Genomic DNA, 14,280 nt, shown 5'->3' with positions numbered 1-14,280 from the left:
TGGATCCGCTGGAGGAGGAAAAAGTCGGACAGACTTGGCAGGCCCAAGCGCATAGTGAGGGTCTGCTGGGAACGCCTGGCAGAGCCCTCGGCCAGGGATGTATTCAACTCCCACCTCCGGGAGAGCTTCGACCAGATTGTGGGGATGTTGGAGACATAGAGTCCGAGTGGACCATGTTCTCCGCATCTATTGTCGATGCTGCTGCCCGTAGCTGTGGCCGTAAGGTCTGCGGTGCCTGTCGCGGCGGCAATCCCAGAACCCGGTGGTGGACACCGGCAGTAAGGGATGCTGTTAAGCTGAAGGAGTCCTATCGGCTGTGGTTGGCTTGTGGGACTCCTGAGGCGGCTGATGGGTACCGTGAGGCCAAGCGTGCTGCGGCCCGGGCTATGGCAGAGACAAAAACCCGGACCTGGGAGGAGTTCGGTGAGGCCATGGACAAGGACTACTGGTTGGCCTCGAAGCGATTCTGGCAAACCGTCCGTCGCCTCAGGAGGGGGAAGCAGTGCTTCGCCAACACTGTTTATAGTGGGGGCGGGAGACTGCTGACCTCAACTGAGGACATTATCGGGCGGTGGAAGGAGTACTTCGAGGATCTCCTCAATCCTGCCATCACGCATTCCGTGGTGGAAACAGAGGCTGGGGACTCGGGGTTGGACTCTTTCATCACCCAGGCTGAAGTCACCGAGGTGGTTAAAAAGCTCCACAAGCAGGGTGTTATCTTGTAATTTCTTCATCCTCCTTTCTCTCCTCCATTCTTTTCTCTTTCTCCCCCTTTTTCCTTTTTGCCCCACCTCTCTCTTTTGTGCTTATTTTTTCCTTTTTGTTTCTGTCTCCGTGTCCATAACAATTGAAATAATCCCAAAGCAGTTTCTAATTAGGTTTCTTTTATAAATATCAAGCAGAGATTTAAGGATTAATTAAAGCTGCAAAGCTCTACTTGTGAAAGTAAATCTGTTGGGCTTATTCTTGGAACTCAGACAACAATTCTGAGCGCTACTCTGCCGGAGAGGACGCAAAAAATTTTTTCTTTAATTTTCTTTTGGGATTACTAAATAATTTTTGAATGAAACTAATTTCACCCTAAACAGGATGCCAGTCCATCACAGGACAAACATCCATGCATACACACAGTCAGAACTAAGAGCAAATTACAGAGAACTACCACTGAACTACCGTGCAGTGTGTCAGTGGGCTTGCAGCATGGTCATTATCACTAAAGAAAAACTGATTTTCATTGCTAAAGTTGTAATGAGTAAGTAACCACATATCTGCAGTCTGCTCAAATCTCATTCTATGCTCCTTAAACCCTCACAACACTTTGAAAATGCATCTAAACATCAAAACTATAATTGTAATAATAGTCAAGCATGAGAATTTAAAATCATTTAAGGATCAGTTTCACATAAAAAAAATAAACAAGCGTGTTTCAGTCATGAATAATTATCCCCATAAATAATTTGAACATAACTGTTTAGACTGCTCAGTTAGAAAAAAACTGTTTGTGCAGATGACAAACTCTGTTTTTAATAAGGGAGTTCTTTGTATTATATGTGCCTGACATGAGGAGAAAGTAATAGGTCCACATAAATTAGAATTAACCCAGCGGTTGCATTCTGTTTAATCACTTAGGATGGTCATGACCTGGGTGACTGGGAATCTAGGCAGATGTTCACCCAAACGAACCTCAATTGATTCATCTTCAAAGTTCATATAAATTAGTTCACCTAAAGGTATTATTTTGTGTGAAAAAAATTCCTTTTGGAACAGTTTTAGTTAAATGTTAAATCACATCATGTGTTTAATCAGCCTATTATTCTGTATTTTACAATGGTCAGTTTGATCAAACGTCTCTCACTGCAAACGAATGCCACCAGGAATGGAGGAAACATGAAAAAACATACTCATTTATGACATAACCATATGCTATTTAAGGCCTAGTATGAAACATTTTGGTGTTATTTAAACTTTTTTATAAAAGTGTGAGACTTTTTAAGACCCTAAATTTCAGTCTTTTCAGTCACCAGGGTCAGGAGGAAACGTATGGATCAAATAGACACTTTGTGGTCAAAAATTGTCTTTATTAGAAACCTGAATAACAAGAATTCCACTCCTGAAGGTATTTTCAGCAGCTGTCTTGTGGAGCTCATGTAACCTTCAGGAGGCTCAGTTTTTTTACTTTCATCCTTTACTTCCATAAATATCTAGTTCTCAAACACTTGAGTTTTTCTCAGAATTCATCAACTGGCTGTATGGAGGATAAAAGGTGTCTGCTGAGGTCTATGGTCAGTACGTGTTTTCTGGGTCATATTTTTTTACACTACAGGAATGAAATTCTGTTTCTTTAAAAGTATGTGCCTGAACTACCCAGGCCACATACTGTATGTTTAGGCTGCAGGCCGTCGATTATGGAGAACAGCGACCTAGTAAAGAAAAAAAAGAGAAGCTAGGTTTTGCTCTCAGAGCCCGTCAGGCACAGAGTCCTAGAGAGCAGCCATCAGATCCAGGATCAGACTGCAGTAGAAGTTCAAAGTTCTGGTTTGTATGAAGTGGGGGGATTAGTACTGGTGGAGGCCTCATCTGGGCCTGCAGACTCTGGCTGTGGAGAGGGACTTGCCGCTGCTGCTGGTTCTTTCTGTACCAACTCTGGCTCATCCTGGCCTGCCTGGGGTGGATGGACCAGGACCCGGTCAATGATGCCAAAGTCCTGAGCCTCCATGGGGCTCATGTAGCGATCCCTTTCCATCACACTCTCTAAAAGTTGGAAAGAAATGAACATCCATTTACCACTGCTCACTATGCATCAGCCCAGTAGTACTGAACCGACTATAAAACATTTACACTTTCAGCAATCGAGTACAAGATTCCCTCCAGCATTAATTTGGAGATACGTTTTTGTAAAGGTGGCAAAGCAGATACTAAAACAACTGGGTGATGATATTCTACTGGTTTGTCAAACAGGCGAGTCACCTGCAACAGCCCTAACCTAAGAAGCTGTTTCTTCCTCAGCAACACAGAGTGGGACACAGTACAAAAACTGTTTAACTGAGCTGGTGATATTCTGTCTACTACTATGGCTCACAGCAAACTGCAAGGACTTCTTTTGGCTTTCTTTCAACAGCGCTTTTCTTCTCACCACTCTTTCATAAAGGCCAGATCTGCAGCTCCTTCAGAGTTACCAGGGGCCTCTTGACTACTTCTCAGATTAATGTTCTCCATACCCAGCCTGCCAGTTTAAGTCGACCCCTGCGTCATGATAGGTCTCCAGTTGGTCCGTCCTCTCTACATGTTCAGATGATGGATTGAACAGAGCTCTGTGAAATGTTCTAAGCTTGGGATATTGTTGTAGAATCTAACCCTGCTTTACATTTCTCCACAACTTTCTCCCTGACCCGTGTGTGCTGTGGTCCTTGGTCTTCACATGCTGCTTGTTCAATCATGTTCTTTAACAAACCTTTAGAAGTCTTCACAGAACAGCTCATATCTACTAATTGGGTGACTCCAGAAGACAGATTGTTCACTGGATTTTATTTAGGAGATGCTGAGTAAAGCTAGCTGGAAAATGTCAATTTATCATTACTCCTCCACTTTACAATGTTGTACTTTGTGTCTATCAATCACATAAAACCCCAATACAACACACTGAAAATGGTGGTTGGAATGTCACAAAATGTGAATTAGTTCAAGGGGTAAAAACACTTTTGCAAGGCACTGTGTGCGTAATAGATCATGCTGCCTGCATCACTACTATAAAGTGCATGCAGAGGAGTTTTGTTCTAATGAGTAACAGCATGAAGGAATTAATTGGAATCCTGGCAGGGTTTCTTGACTCAGATTCTCCGTATGTCCTTAAATGCATCATTCTCCAGGAGAGAGACACACACCAATTCATGGTTGACCACAGAAGCCGTCTATGAGCTGTAGTGAAGCCCAGCCTTTATAGGTTGATTTGTTACCATGTAAAGATTTTTCTAGTGTATTCAGCATAGCATTGGGTTAGCAGTGGCTCAGATGGTAGGGGTTCATCCTGTAATTGGTGGGTTGCCAGTTCAAACCCCAGGTCTGTTTGTATTAGTCGTTGTGTACTTGGGCAAGACACTTCACCAGACTTGTCTGCTGATGGTGGTCAGAGGGCTCGGTGGCACCTGTGTCTGGCATCCGCACTTCTGTCAGTCTGACCCAGGGAAGCTGTGGCTACGTTGTAGCTTTGAACCACTGTCAGTATGTGAATGTGTGCATGAATGGGTGGATGACTGACTGTAGTGTAAAGCTTTGGTGTCTCTGGGGACTTGATAAAGCGCTATACAAGTTCAGGCCATTTACCATTGATACTGTAAGCTCATTTATACAGTATATTGTGAGTAATTTGTGATGAAGCTACTTTTCATGGCAGCTGAAAACTCTAAAATCAGTTAAAAACATTATGTCTAACATTATGCAAGACAGGAGAAGAAGGAAAAAAACCCAGCAGCTACAAATAAATCTAGTTTAAAGACAGGGAAAGAAAGGGTGCTATGGTACTGTAATCCATCACAGAGACTTTACTCCAACCTCCAGAAATTAATCAACTTATGGCAAGAAAACAAGTTTAATTTTAAGATCTCTTGCAAGTAACAGATCTCTGAATTTAGTTAGATACAGTAATTCCATGTCCACCTTGTCTTGTATAGTCTCACAATCGGTTTTTGGCTGGATTCCATATATTCTGTGTACAGTAACATCACAATTGTGCACCTATTTCTTTAAGTAAAGGTTCACATTCACACAAAGCCTCGCAAACCTACCTATAGTTTCCAGTGCCTGCCCAGTGTGTTTTGCATAGATGTTGTTGATCTGTCTCTTTAGCTTGAGAATTTCCTCAGCCTGGATAGCGATGTCTGTGGCCTGGCCCTGGAGGAACAGCACTCTTAATGTCGGGTCATCATTTAGACTTTGTAAACCCTTCAGGTCTAATTTCTGATGGGTCTGAATTGGTCTGCTTACCCTGGCACCACCTGAAGGCTGGTGCACCATGATTCGGGCGTTGGGCAGTGAATGCCTCATGCCAGTCGTACCTGCTGCCAGGAGCAAGCTGCCCATGCTGGCTGCCTGGCCAACACACCAGGTGGAGATGGGATTAAGAATATACTGCATAGTGTCATAAATGGCCAGGCCTGCTGTCACCACACCGCCTGGTCAGAAGAGGGAGTAAAAGTAAGGATTTACTGCTGCAAAGTGCAAAAAGACAGGATTATTTTACCCAAAGACAAAACTGGACTACCTTCAACACAGAGAGACCTTTGGGGACTGCATGTTATAAGAATATAAGTAATTGAAATTTGAAATTAGACATTACTGTATAACAGCAGCAAGTCGTTTGAATGTTTTGTCCATGATGTTAACCAATGTGAGCTAACAGTGAGCCCTTCAAGGGCTTCTGTTCGGCGTTGGGTCTCTCACCAGGACTGTTGATGTACATGTGGATGGGCTTGTTGTTGCTTTCTGACTGGAGGAAGAGCAGCTGGGCAATTACCAGACTGGCTACGGTGTCATCAATCTGAGAACATGGGGAACGTGAAGGGTTACGCGATGACAGATTTCTCTGAAAACATGGTGAAATTTTCATGTTATTATAACACTTACAGGACCCATCACACAGATGATTCGTTCTCTCAGGAGGCGAGAGTAGATGTCGTACGCCCGTTCCCCTCTCCCCTAAAACAAACACAGTTGTACTTTTAGGTTTTCAGCAGCTATATTATTGCAACATTATACAATAAAAAATATTATGCAAATTCAGTTAATACATATACAGATTTACATAAATTACCCAAACACTGCAGAAAATTATTAACAGAGTGGCTGGAAAAAAGGGTGACATATTAGCCTAATCAAAGTTCAGACCTCAAAAAACATTTCTATGGTGGGATCTGTGCAGAAACAACATTGTGAAGAGGCCCAAAATATTCCCGAATCCAAAAATAAACCAAATTCCCATTTTCTTCTAGCTATGATGACCACTAACCTCCACCACTGACTCAGCACACCTACACATTTATCAAAATGCCACAGTAAAAAAATGTGGACATTGATGTAGTGCATTGTGGGTAATCTGCCACTTACCGTCTGCTCCACAACTATGGGTATGAGAGGACTCCTCCATACAGGACTGTGGTGGACGGCTCTGCTGTGCTTCAGAGACAGACGCCCGATGTTCAATAAACTCTATCAGACAGGAAAGAGACGTTTTAACATTAATTACAATGAAACCCAAAATGAATCATATGGCATGCAACTTTAGATCCAAAAATCTTTTATTCAACCAACTGGTTTGTTTCTGAAAGGAAATGAGACGGATATTTCTCAAAAAATAATGCAACAACATAAAAGGAGAATCATTTTGGAAAGCAATAATTTGTCTGCTTCCATCTACTTTCAGTAATAATAAATTATGATATCCTCTTAATATTCAACAGAAAAACCTTTCTAGCATTGCAGCAATTAAACCCCTTTTATAAATGCTGAGCAGCTTTTAACATTTTCCTCTGGTGTATTGAGGATTTATCTTTGAGATTCAAGTTGCGACTTTGACTGGGCCACTGCAAAATGGTTTTTGCAGCAGTAGAGGCCTTTATTTTTTCATTTTTCCAACAGTAGGAAGACAGGAAAGAGGGCAAACAGAGGGGGAGACATTCGGCAAAGGTCGCCGGGTCTGGGACTCAAACCCAGGACAGCCACTATAGCCTCTGCACATGGTCGCATGCCTAACCCCTTCACCACCACCACCGCGCTCCGCCACTGTAGAATGTTAACATTCCAGTCCCAAGACACATGTCGGAAAACTTCAAATCATACCTTGAACCTGAATCTGCCAGCAGTGCGAGTAAGTCTGGGTTTAACTCTAAACAGTATTTTAGTAGAACAGAAGTGCCTTGTAAAGCCCTGCGCTTGGGGATTCCTGTTGCTGTTATTATCTTTTAACAACCTTTTTAATGTCTAAGCCAGAACCACAGTATTCAACCAAGATTCATTCAGAAATTCTGTAAAACTGTTTGGATCTTAGCTCCTATTCCTAAAGCTGAAAACACATTAAACATGAACATAATCATAAATACATAATTACATAAATAAATCTAACATTCAAACTGTCAGAAGAAATGTTGCTTATGATAAAAACATTGGACTCTAGGCGGTTATTCAGGAAGTTGTTTTACCTTGTTAAAAAAACACACTATACAACAGAACAGTTTGGATTTATAAAACATTTGTTAAAAAATGAAATCACATTGTTGTAATTATTGGTACATGGATTTTTGTAGATGCAGGGAAGTGAAAAATGTTGGAATTAGACTTCTAGCATTTGTAAAAAAATGTCAACCATTTGCAGAAACTAAAGCCTTCAACAATACAAGAAGAAAACAGGGCTCTAGCAATGTGGATGATATGGTGAAGGATCTGGAATCTGCACTGGCCAAGGAGACGACTCTTTATTTGGTGTTGTCCCAATGAAGCATCTAAAGGAGTAGCTGAAGACAACAAGTCCATTCTACCGTCGCTGATCAGAACCAGAACCAGCTTTATTTGCCAGGTGTGTGCACACAAACAGGGAATTTGACTTCGGTTCTAAATAGCTCTCAATGAGGACTTTGTTTTACAGAAACATGAAAGAGAAATAAAACTAATTTAGTAAGTATGTGTATACACAGTGTTTTTACAAGAAAGAAAGACCTGGTTGAATTTTGTAAATATGCATAATTTAATGACAAGCTGCTGCATATCCAGTAAAGGAGCAGGGCAGATGGCAGGAGATGTAGAGGTGAACATGTAGGTGTGGCAGACGTCAATTTTTCATGATGATGATGAAATCCAAGAAAGATCATCTCAGTGGCATGCCCAGCAAACCGTCTGGATCTCAGTCATTTAAAACTACAACAAAAAACTGTGGTTCATGACACGGTTCTGATCGGTCAGCTGCTTTATGAAGATATGACTGTTTTTTTTATAAGAGAACTCAAAGTAGGAATAGTATTGTGAAATGTTTGCTCCTTGGTTATTTAGCTGCAGCAGAGGGATATGGCTGAAAACTGATCAGCCAGCCTGATGAACTCTCTCAGAGAAACTCCCTTTCCTTCAGATCCTCAGATATTACACTCCTGGACACAATCAATACCGATCCTGTTGTTTTTAAGAGACGTGCAGCCCTGCTTGATTATGTTGGTGAAAAATAATACATGGATAGTCATTTTCTATGTTTCACTGTTGGAGTCTGCTTAGATAATGCATGTTAGAAGTCAAATTATTATTAATATACTTATCTGGGTTAGTCCCAGTAGGTTAAGGTGAGGTTTTCCGGATCTAAATCAAGCTGTGAGGAAAGGCGCAACAGGGCTAACTGGGATGTTTCTGAAAGGACTCTGTTGGAGCTGCGCTCACTTACAGAATTAGACCTGTTGAAGGGCGACTTCAGAATTTTTCTCATCTTGATCTGAATAATAGATATTCTGGTACTCTCAGTTATTTTTAGAGGTCTGTTATGAAGCCAGAATATTCAGCTCTTCAATAAAAAGGCTTTGTGTCGTACATGTTACAAATCAAACCAGCTGAATGAACATCAGACTTCTTCTCAGCAGTGAACATAGTTACGATGCAGCATCTGAAGCTGTCCTGTTATCCAAACAAGCGGTGAGGGAGGACACAGCGTTACCAGAGCAGCTGTCCTGCCATGTTACACACCACTAACTTTATGTAACACACGTTTAGAGGCGGAGCTCTTACCGACAGACTACATTAACACAAACAAGGTTCAATACTCACTCGTAACAGCATGTTGGAAGTCTTTTCCAGCTGCAGCCCCCTCTAACTCACCCTGCTACACCGGAACCTATTCTAACTTGAGCTGTGACGAGCTCCTTCCTCATTTCCGTCCTGGAGATTATTGCTTTGTCGCCACCTACTATTTCACACAGATCCGACCATAAAACACATTTTAATAGTATTAAACACAATTATACTCTAGTATCATATTAAAATCAACCATTCAATCTATCTATCTATCTATCTATCTATCTATCTATCTATCTATCTATCTATCTATCTATCTATCTATCTATCTATCTATCTATCTATCTATCTATCTATCTATCTATCTATCTATCTATCTATCTATCTATCTATCTATCTATCTATCTATCTATCTATCTATCTATCTATCTATCTATCTATCTATCTATCTATCTATCTATCTATCTATCTATCTATCTATATCTATCTATCTATCTATCTATCTATCTATCTATCTATCTATCTATCTATCTATCTATCTATCTATCTATCTATCTATCTATCTATCTATCTATCTATCTATCTATCTATCTATCTATCTATCTATCTATCTATCTGAATGACAACATGACAAGTGAAAGGGTCCAAACCTAATCAGATTACGATCTGAACAACTGCTAAATTAAAAACCTGGAATCTGACTAAAGTACGTCTGCTTTTTCACCAACCCCAAAACCATTAAAAAAAATCAGGTAAAGCATTGGGGATGGAGCAATGCGAAACTAGGAATTTTGGTTCATAATTTATATTTTGGGAAGAATCTCATCTGGCCCACGTCTAATTATAACAGTCCTTAAATCCTTGCGCTGGCAGTGACAATGACGCTTTTTAAAAGGATTTTAAACTTGTTATTGGTATAGGATCTAAGTGATGTGTCAGGTATGAACAATGTAGGTCCTTCAATTCATCACCAACCTGTTTACTTAGTGTTACTAGGACCAGAACTAAACAAACATTATTTTTCATAATCTGTGGGCTCTTTTAAATCTTAAATGAAAACCTAATTTTTCACTGGAGTTTTTCCACGGAGGTTTCTGATCTCATAAAAGTTCCTAATTTGCTTTATATTGACCTTTACACCTTCAAAATGTTTATGTAACATTTTTGCGTTATTAAATGTATTTCTCCATGTGTAGCACTTATGAATGAATTTGAAATATTTGTTTTTGAATTGTGTTATAGTACATATGAAATTGGAAAAGGGTGACTTGTCCTCTTCAGGTTGGAGGGAAGTTCCTGCCTCAAGTGGAGGAGTTTAAGTATCTCGGGGTCTTGTTCACGAGTGAGGAAAAATGGAGTGGGAGATCGACAGACGGATCGGTGCGGCTGCCACAGTAATGGGGGCGCTGTGCCAGTCTGTTGTGGTGAAGAGAGAGCTGAGCCAAAAAATGAAGCTCTCAATTTACCGGTCGGTCTACATTCCTACCCTCACCTTTAGCCATGAACTTTGGGTCGTGACCGAAAGAACGAGATCCCGGATACAAGCGGCTGAAATGAGCTTCCTCCGTAGGGTGGCTGGGCACTCCCTCAGAGATAGGGTGAGGAGCTCGGCCATCCGGGAGGAGCTCGGAGTAGAGCCGCTGCTCCTCCACATCGAGAGGAGCCAGTTGAGGTGGCTCAGGCATCTATACCGGATGCCTCCTGGACGCCTTCCTCGGGAGGTGTTCCAGGCATGTCCCACCAGGAGGAGGTCCAGGGGACGGCCCAGGACACGCTGGAGGGACCATGTCTCTCAGCTGGCCTGGGTACGCCTTCGGCTCCACCCGGAGGAGCTGGAGGAGGTGTCTGGGGGGAAGGACGTCTGGGTGTCTCTGCTGAGTCTGCTGAGTCTGCTGCCCCCGCGACCCAGTCCCGGATAAGCGGAAGACGACGAGTACGAGTACGAGTACATATGAAATTGTCTTGCCTTACCAAAACAAAAATGTTCAACTAATTATTAAAATACTCAAATGCTCAAATAAATTAAAGGAACACTTCATATCTAAACTGAAAAAAACTCATGGTGGATATCCCTACTGATATGGAATGGGTAATTTGTTAGGAACAACATGATGCCACATCATTTGATGAACATGAAAACTGTTAACCCACAGAAGGCTTAATCTAAAGTCACAGATAACGTTCAGCGGAAACATGATGCAGCAGGCTAATCCAATCTGCTGAAATGTTATTGCAGCAACTTAAAATTGTACAGCCCCCACATGCTTGTACACAACCTTGACAACATTGGGACATGCTCCTTATGAGACGACAGATGGTGTCCTGGGTACCGGGCATTCTCTTGCATCAGGAGGAAACCAGGACCCACTGCAACAGCGAAGCGTCTAACAATGGCGCTAAGGATTTCATCCAGTCAGGGTGCCATTGCCCTGTACAGGTCTAAGGTAAGTTTATTTATATAGCGCTTTTTAGCAACGAGACACTCAAAGCGCTGTACATACAATTACAATACAATCACAAAGCAAATAAACACAAATACAGACACAGAAAAACAAAACAAATGATTAAATCAAACAACAGAGGTCATTTAAAAAAGTAAAATAAAATAAAGAGAATAGAATGATGGACAAGAAAATGAAAGGAAAATTGGACTGAAAACGCAACTAATCACAACTAATCATGCCTAAATGATACAGTCAAAGGCCACTCTAAACAAATAAGTTTTTAACCTTGATTTAAAGCCACTTAGAGTTTCGGTGCTTTTACAGTTTTCTGGCAGTTTATTCCAGATTAGTGGAGCATAAGAACTAAAAGCTGCTTCTCCATGTTTAGTTCTGGTTCTGGTTCTGCAGAGTAGATTTGAGCCAGAAGACCTGAGAGGTCTGGATGGTTGATCCACTGACAACAAGTCTGTAATGTATTTTGGTGCTAAGCCATTCAGTGATTTATAGACCAACAGAAGTATTTTAAAGTCTATTCTCTGAGCTACAGGGAGCCAGTGTAGGGACTTTAGAACCGGGGTGATGTGCTCCACTTTCTTAGTTCTAGTGAGGACGCGGGCAGCAGCGTTCTGGATCAACTGCAGCTGTCTGATCGACTTTTTAGGCAGACCTGTGAAGACACCGTTGCAGTAATCAATTCTACTAAAGATGAACGCATGAATTAGTTTTTCAAGGTCTTGCTGAGACATTAGTCCTTTAATCCTGGAGATGTTCTTTAGGTGATAGAAGGCTGACCTTGTTACTGTCTTTATGTGCCTCTGAAGGTTCAGGTCTGAGTCCATCACTACACCCAGGTTTCCAGCCTGACTGGTGGTTTCTAGCTGTATTAACTGAAGCTGTGTGCTAACTTTTAAACGCTCTTCCTTTGGTCCAAAGATTATTACTTCAGTTTTGTTTTGATTCAGCTAAAGAAAATTTAGGCCCATCCAGGCATTGATTTCTTCTAAGCATTTACCCAGCGCTTGAATGGGTTCATGGTCACCTGGTGACATGGTAACATATAGCTGTGTGTCATCTGCATAGTTATGATAACTTACGTTGTTGTTTATTAAAATCTGAGTTAGGGGGAGCATGTAGATAGTGAAAAGGAGGGGCCCTAAGATGGACCCTTGGGTAACGCCACATGTGATTTTTGTGCTCTCTGTTGTAAAGTTACCTACTGACACAAAAAAGTCCCTGTCCTTCAAGTAGGATTTAAACCAGTTGAGTGCTGTACCAGAAAGGCCGACCCAGTTTTCCAGGCGCTCTAATAAAATGGAGTGATCAACAGTGTCGAATGCTGCACTAAGGTCCAAAAATACCAGCACTGTAGTTCTTCCACAGTCTGCATTTATATTGTCATTGAACACCTTGACAAGGGCAGTCTCTGTACTGTGGTGAGCACGGAAGCCTGACTGGAAGACATCGAAGCGGTTGGTCGTTGTTAGGAAGTTGTTTAACTGCTGAAACACAGCTTTTTCAATAATCTTACTGATGAAGGGGAGGTTTGATATAGGATTGTAGTTCTGTAGTAGCAGCTTGTCCAAATTGTTCTTTTTCAATAGAGGTGTGATAATTGCTGTTTTCAGGGCGTGGGGGAAAACACCAGACAAAAGGGACGTGTTTATTATTTGAGTTAAATCAGATGTTATTACAGGCAAAAGCTTTCTTAAGGAAAGCTGTGGGTAAAAGATCAAGACAGCAGGAAGAAGAGCTTACGATTTCTTCTAAGATTTTGCAGTTTATTTGGTGAAATTGGGAAATTTTGTCAAAATCTGTTCTAGTTGGAGACAACATTGTTACTGGAGTTGATGTGTATGTGTTGAACATAACATTCATAACAGCTTCCTTTCACGTCTATCACATGAGCTCGGGGCGAACCTCCTCTCATGTGTGAAAAGAACAGGTTGCCAGGGCCAAACCTGGCACTTCTTCTTTTCTTCTTTAGTTTTTTACTTGCATCCAAAAATATTGCACTAATGAAATTTCTTGGATTTTATCCACATTTCCACTGCTTAAGGAATCCAGTATTTTTGACTAAAATGAAAAAATCCTTCTGTACTTCATTACTTAACTGAGCAACCACATTTTCAAACTTCAATTCCCCAATTCTACCCAGTTCCACCCTTAATATTGTTTCTTGATTCTAGTACCTACTGCATCTAATAAAAACATGTTCTACCGTCTCTTTGGTATTACACTAATTAAATAAACTAGTAAGATGTTTCCCCATCTTAAGAAAAATGTGCCATTTATTCTATTCTAGTGGTGTGCATTACCGCCCCTATTTCCTACTAAAACATTTTGTTTTGATAAGAAACTTAAGAAACGCTCTCACTAGACAACGACCAGACTTTAGATGAAGTAACTCAATTAAGTTAAACTGTATTTTTTGATCCAGACACTTATCTTGAAGAACATGTCTTTCTCTACTATACCTGGTACAAAACATAATTGCATGTTCAACAGTCTCTTGAGAATAGCCACAATCACAAAGTCCAGTAGAGTGTTTACCAATTCCTCTTAAACTTTTATTTAGACCTGTATGACCAAACCTAAGGCTTGATATTATGTCCTCATCCCTTTTGGTTCTTGATGTTTCCCTCATCTTACCCACTGTTTTTTGGACTGAGCAAAATAAAATCTCCCTTTCTGCTCTTTATTCCACTCTTCCTGTCATTTCCTTTTCACTTCTTCCTTCACAATACTTTTTACCTCAGGCTTGCTGTAAGGAACAACCAGAGTAATCTCTGTTTTCTTTGTAGCCTCTTTAGCAAACCTGTCCTGAAACTCATTATCTTCAACTCCTGAGAACCCATATTAATTTGACTGACTTACCCGATCTATTAATTCTAAAAATTGACTGAAGAATGTCTACAATAATATCTAATCTTGCCTGGGAATGAGCAAGCTTTATACTAGATATAGCACAGCTAGAGTCTGTCGCAAGTAAAACATAATTTGATCTGTTGTTTTCTACCCACTGTAATGCTACAAGGATTGTTACTAATTCACCAGTATACGCAGATGTATTATCACTAAT

At 41.0% G+C, this 14,280-nt stretch overlaps 1 protein-coding gene across 1 annotated transcript; it reads right to left on the bottom strand.

Annotated features, from left to right (window-relative positions):
* Window positions 1-2,057: 2,057 nt before the first annotated feature.
* On the bottom strand, window positions 2,058-8,855 carry LOC124864333 (ATP-dependent Clp protease proteolytic subunit, mitochondrial-like). The gene is made up of 7 exons (XM_047359090.1): window positions 8,791-8,855; window positions 6,100-6,201; window positions 5,620-5,691; window positions 5,437-5,533; window positions 4,981-5,168; window positions 4,782-4,887; window positions 2,058-2,751 (listed from the first exon to the last, which is right to left on the bottom strand). The coding sequence occupies exons 1-7, from the start codon at window positions 8,800-8,802 to the stop codon at window positions 2,525-2,527; spliced, it is 804 nt and encodes a 267-aa protein (XP_047215046.1). The 5' UTR covers window positions 8,803-8,855; the 3' UTR covers window positions 2,058-2,524.
* Between the last annotated feature and the right edge of the window lie 5,425 nt (window positions 8,856-14,280).

The sequence above is a fragment of the Girardinichthys multiradiatus genome, chromosome Y (assembly GCF_021462225.1).
Source record: "Girardinichthys multiradiatus isolate DD_20200921_A chromosome Y, DD_fGirMul_XY1, whole genome shotgun sequence".
Lineage (NCBI taxonomy): Eukaryota > Metazoa > Chordata > Actinopteri > Cyprinodontiformes > Goodeidae > Girardinichthys > Girardinichthys multiradiatus.
Note: the sequence above shows the minus strand (reverse complement) of the source record. Positions and strands in the feature narration are given on the sequence as shown.

Coding starts and splice junctions, on each gene's coding strand:
- LOC124864333 (XM_047359090.1), bottom strand. Junction 5,534..5,619: donor TCATCTGTGTGATGGGTCCT/GTAAGTGTTATA, acceptor CCATGTTCTCAG/ATTGATGACACCGTAGCCAG. Junction 2,752..4,781: donor GCAGGCACTGGAAACTATAG/GTAGGTTTGCGA, acceptor TCCAACTTTTAG/AGAGTGTGATGGAAAGGGAT.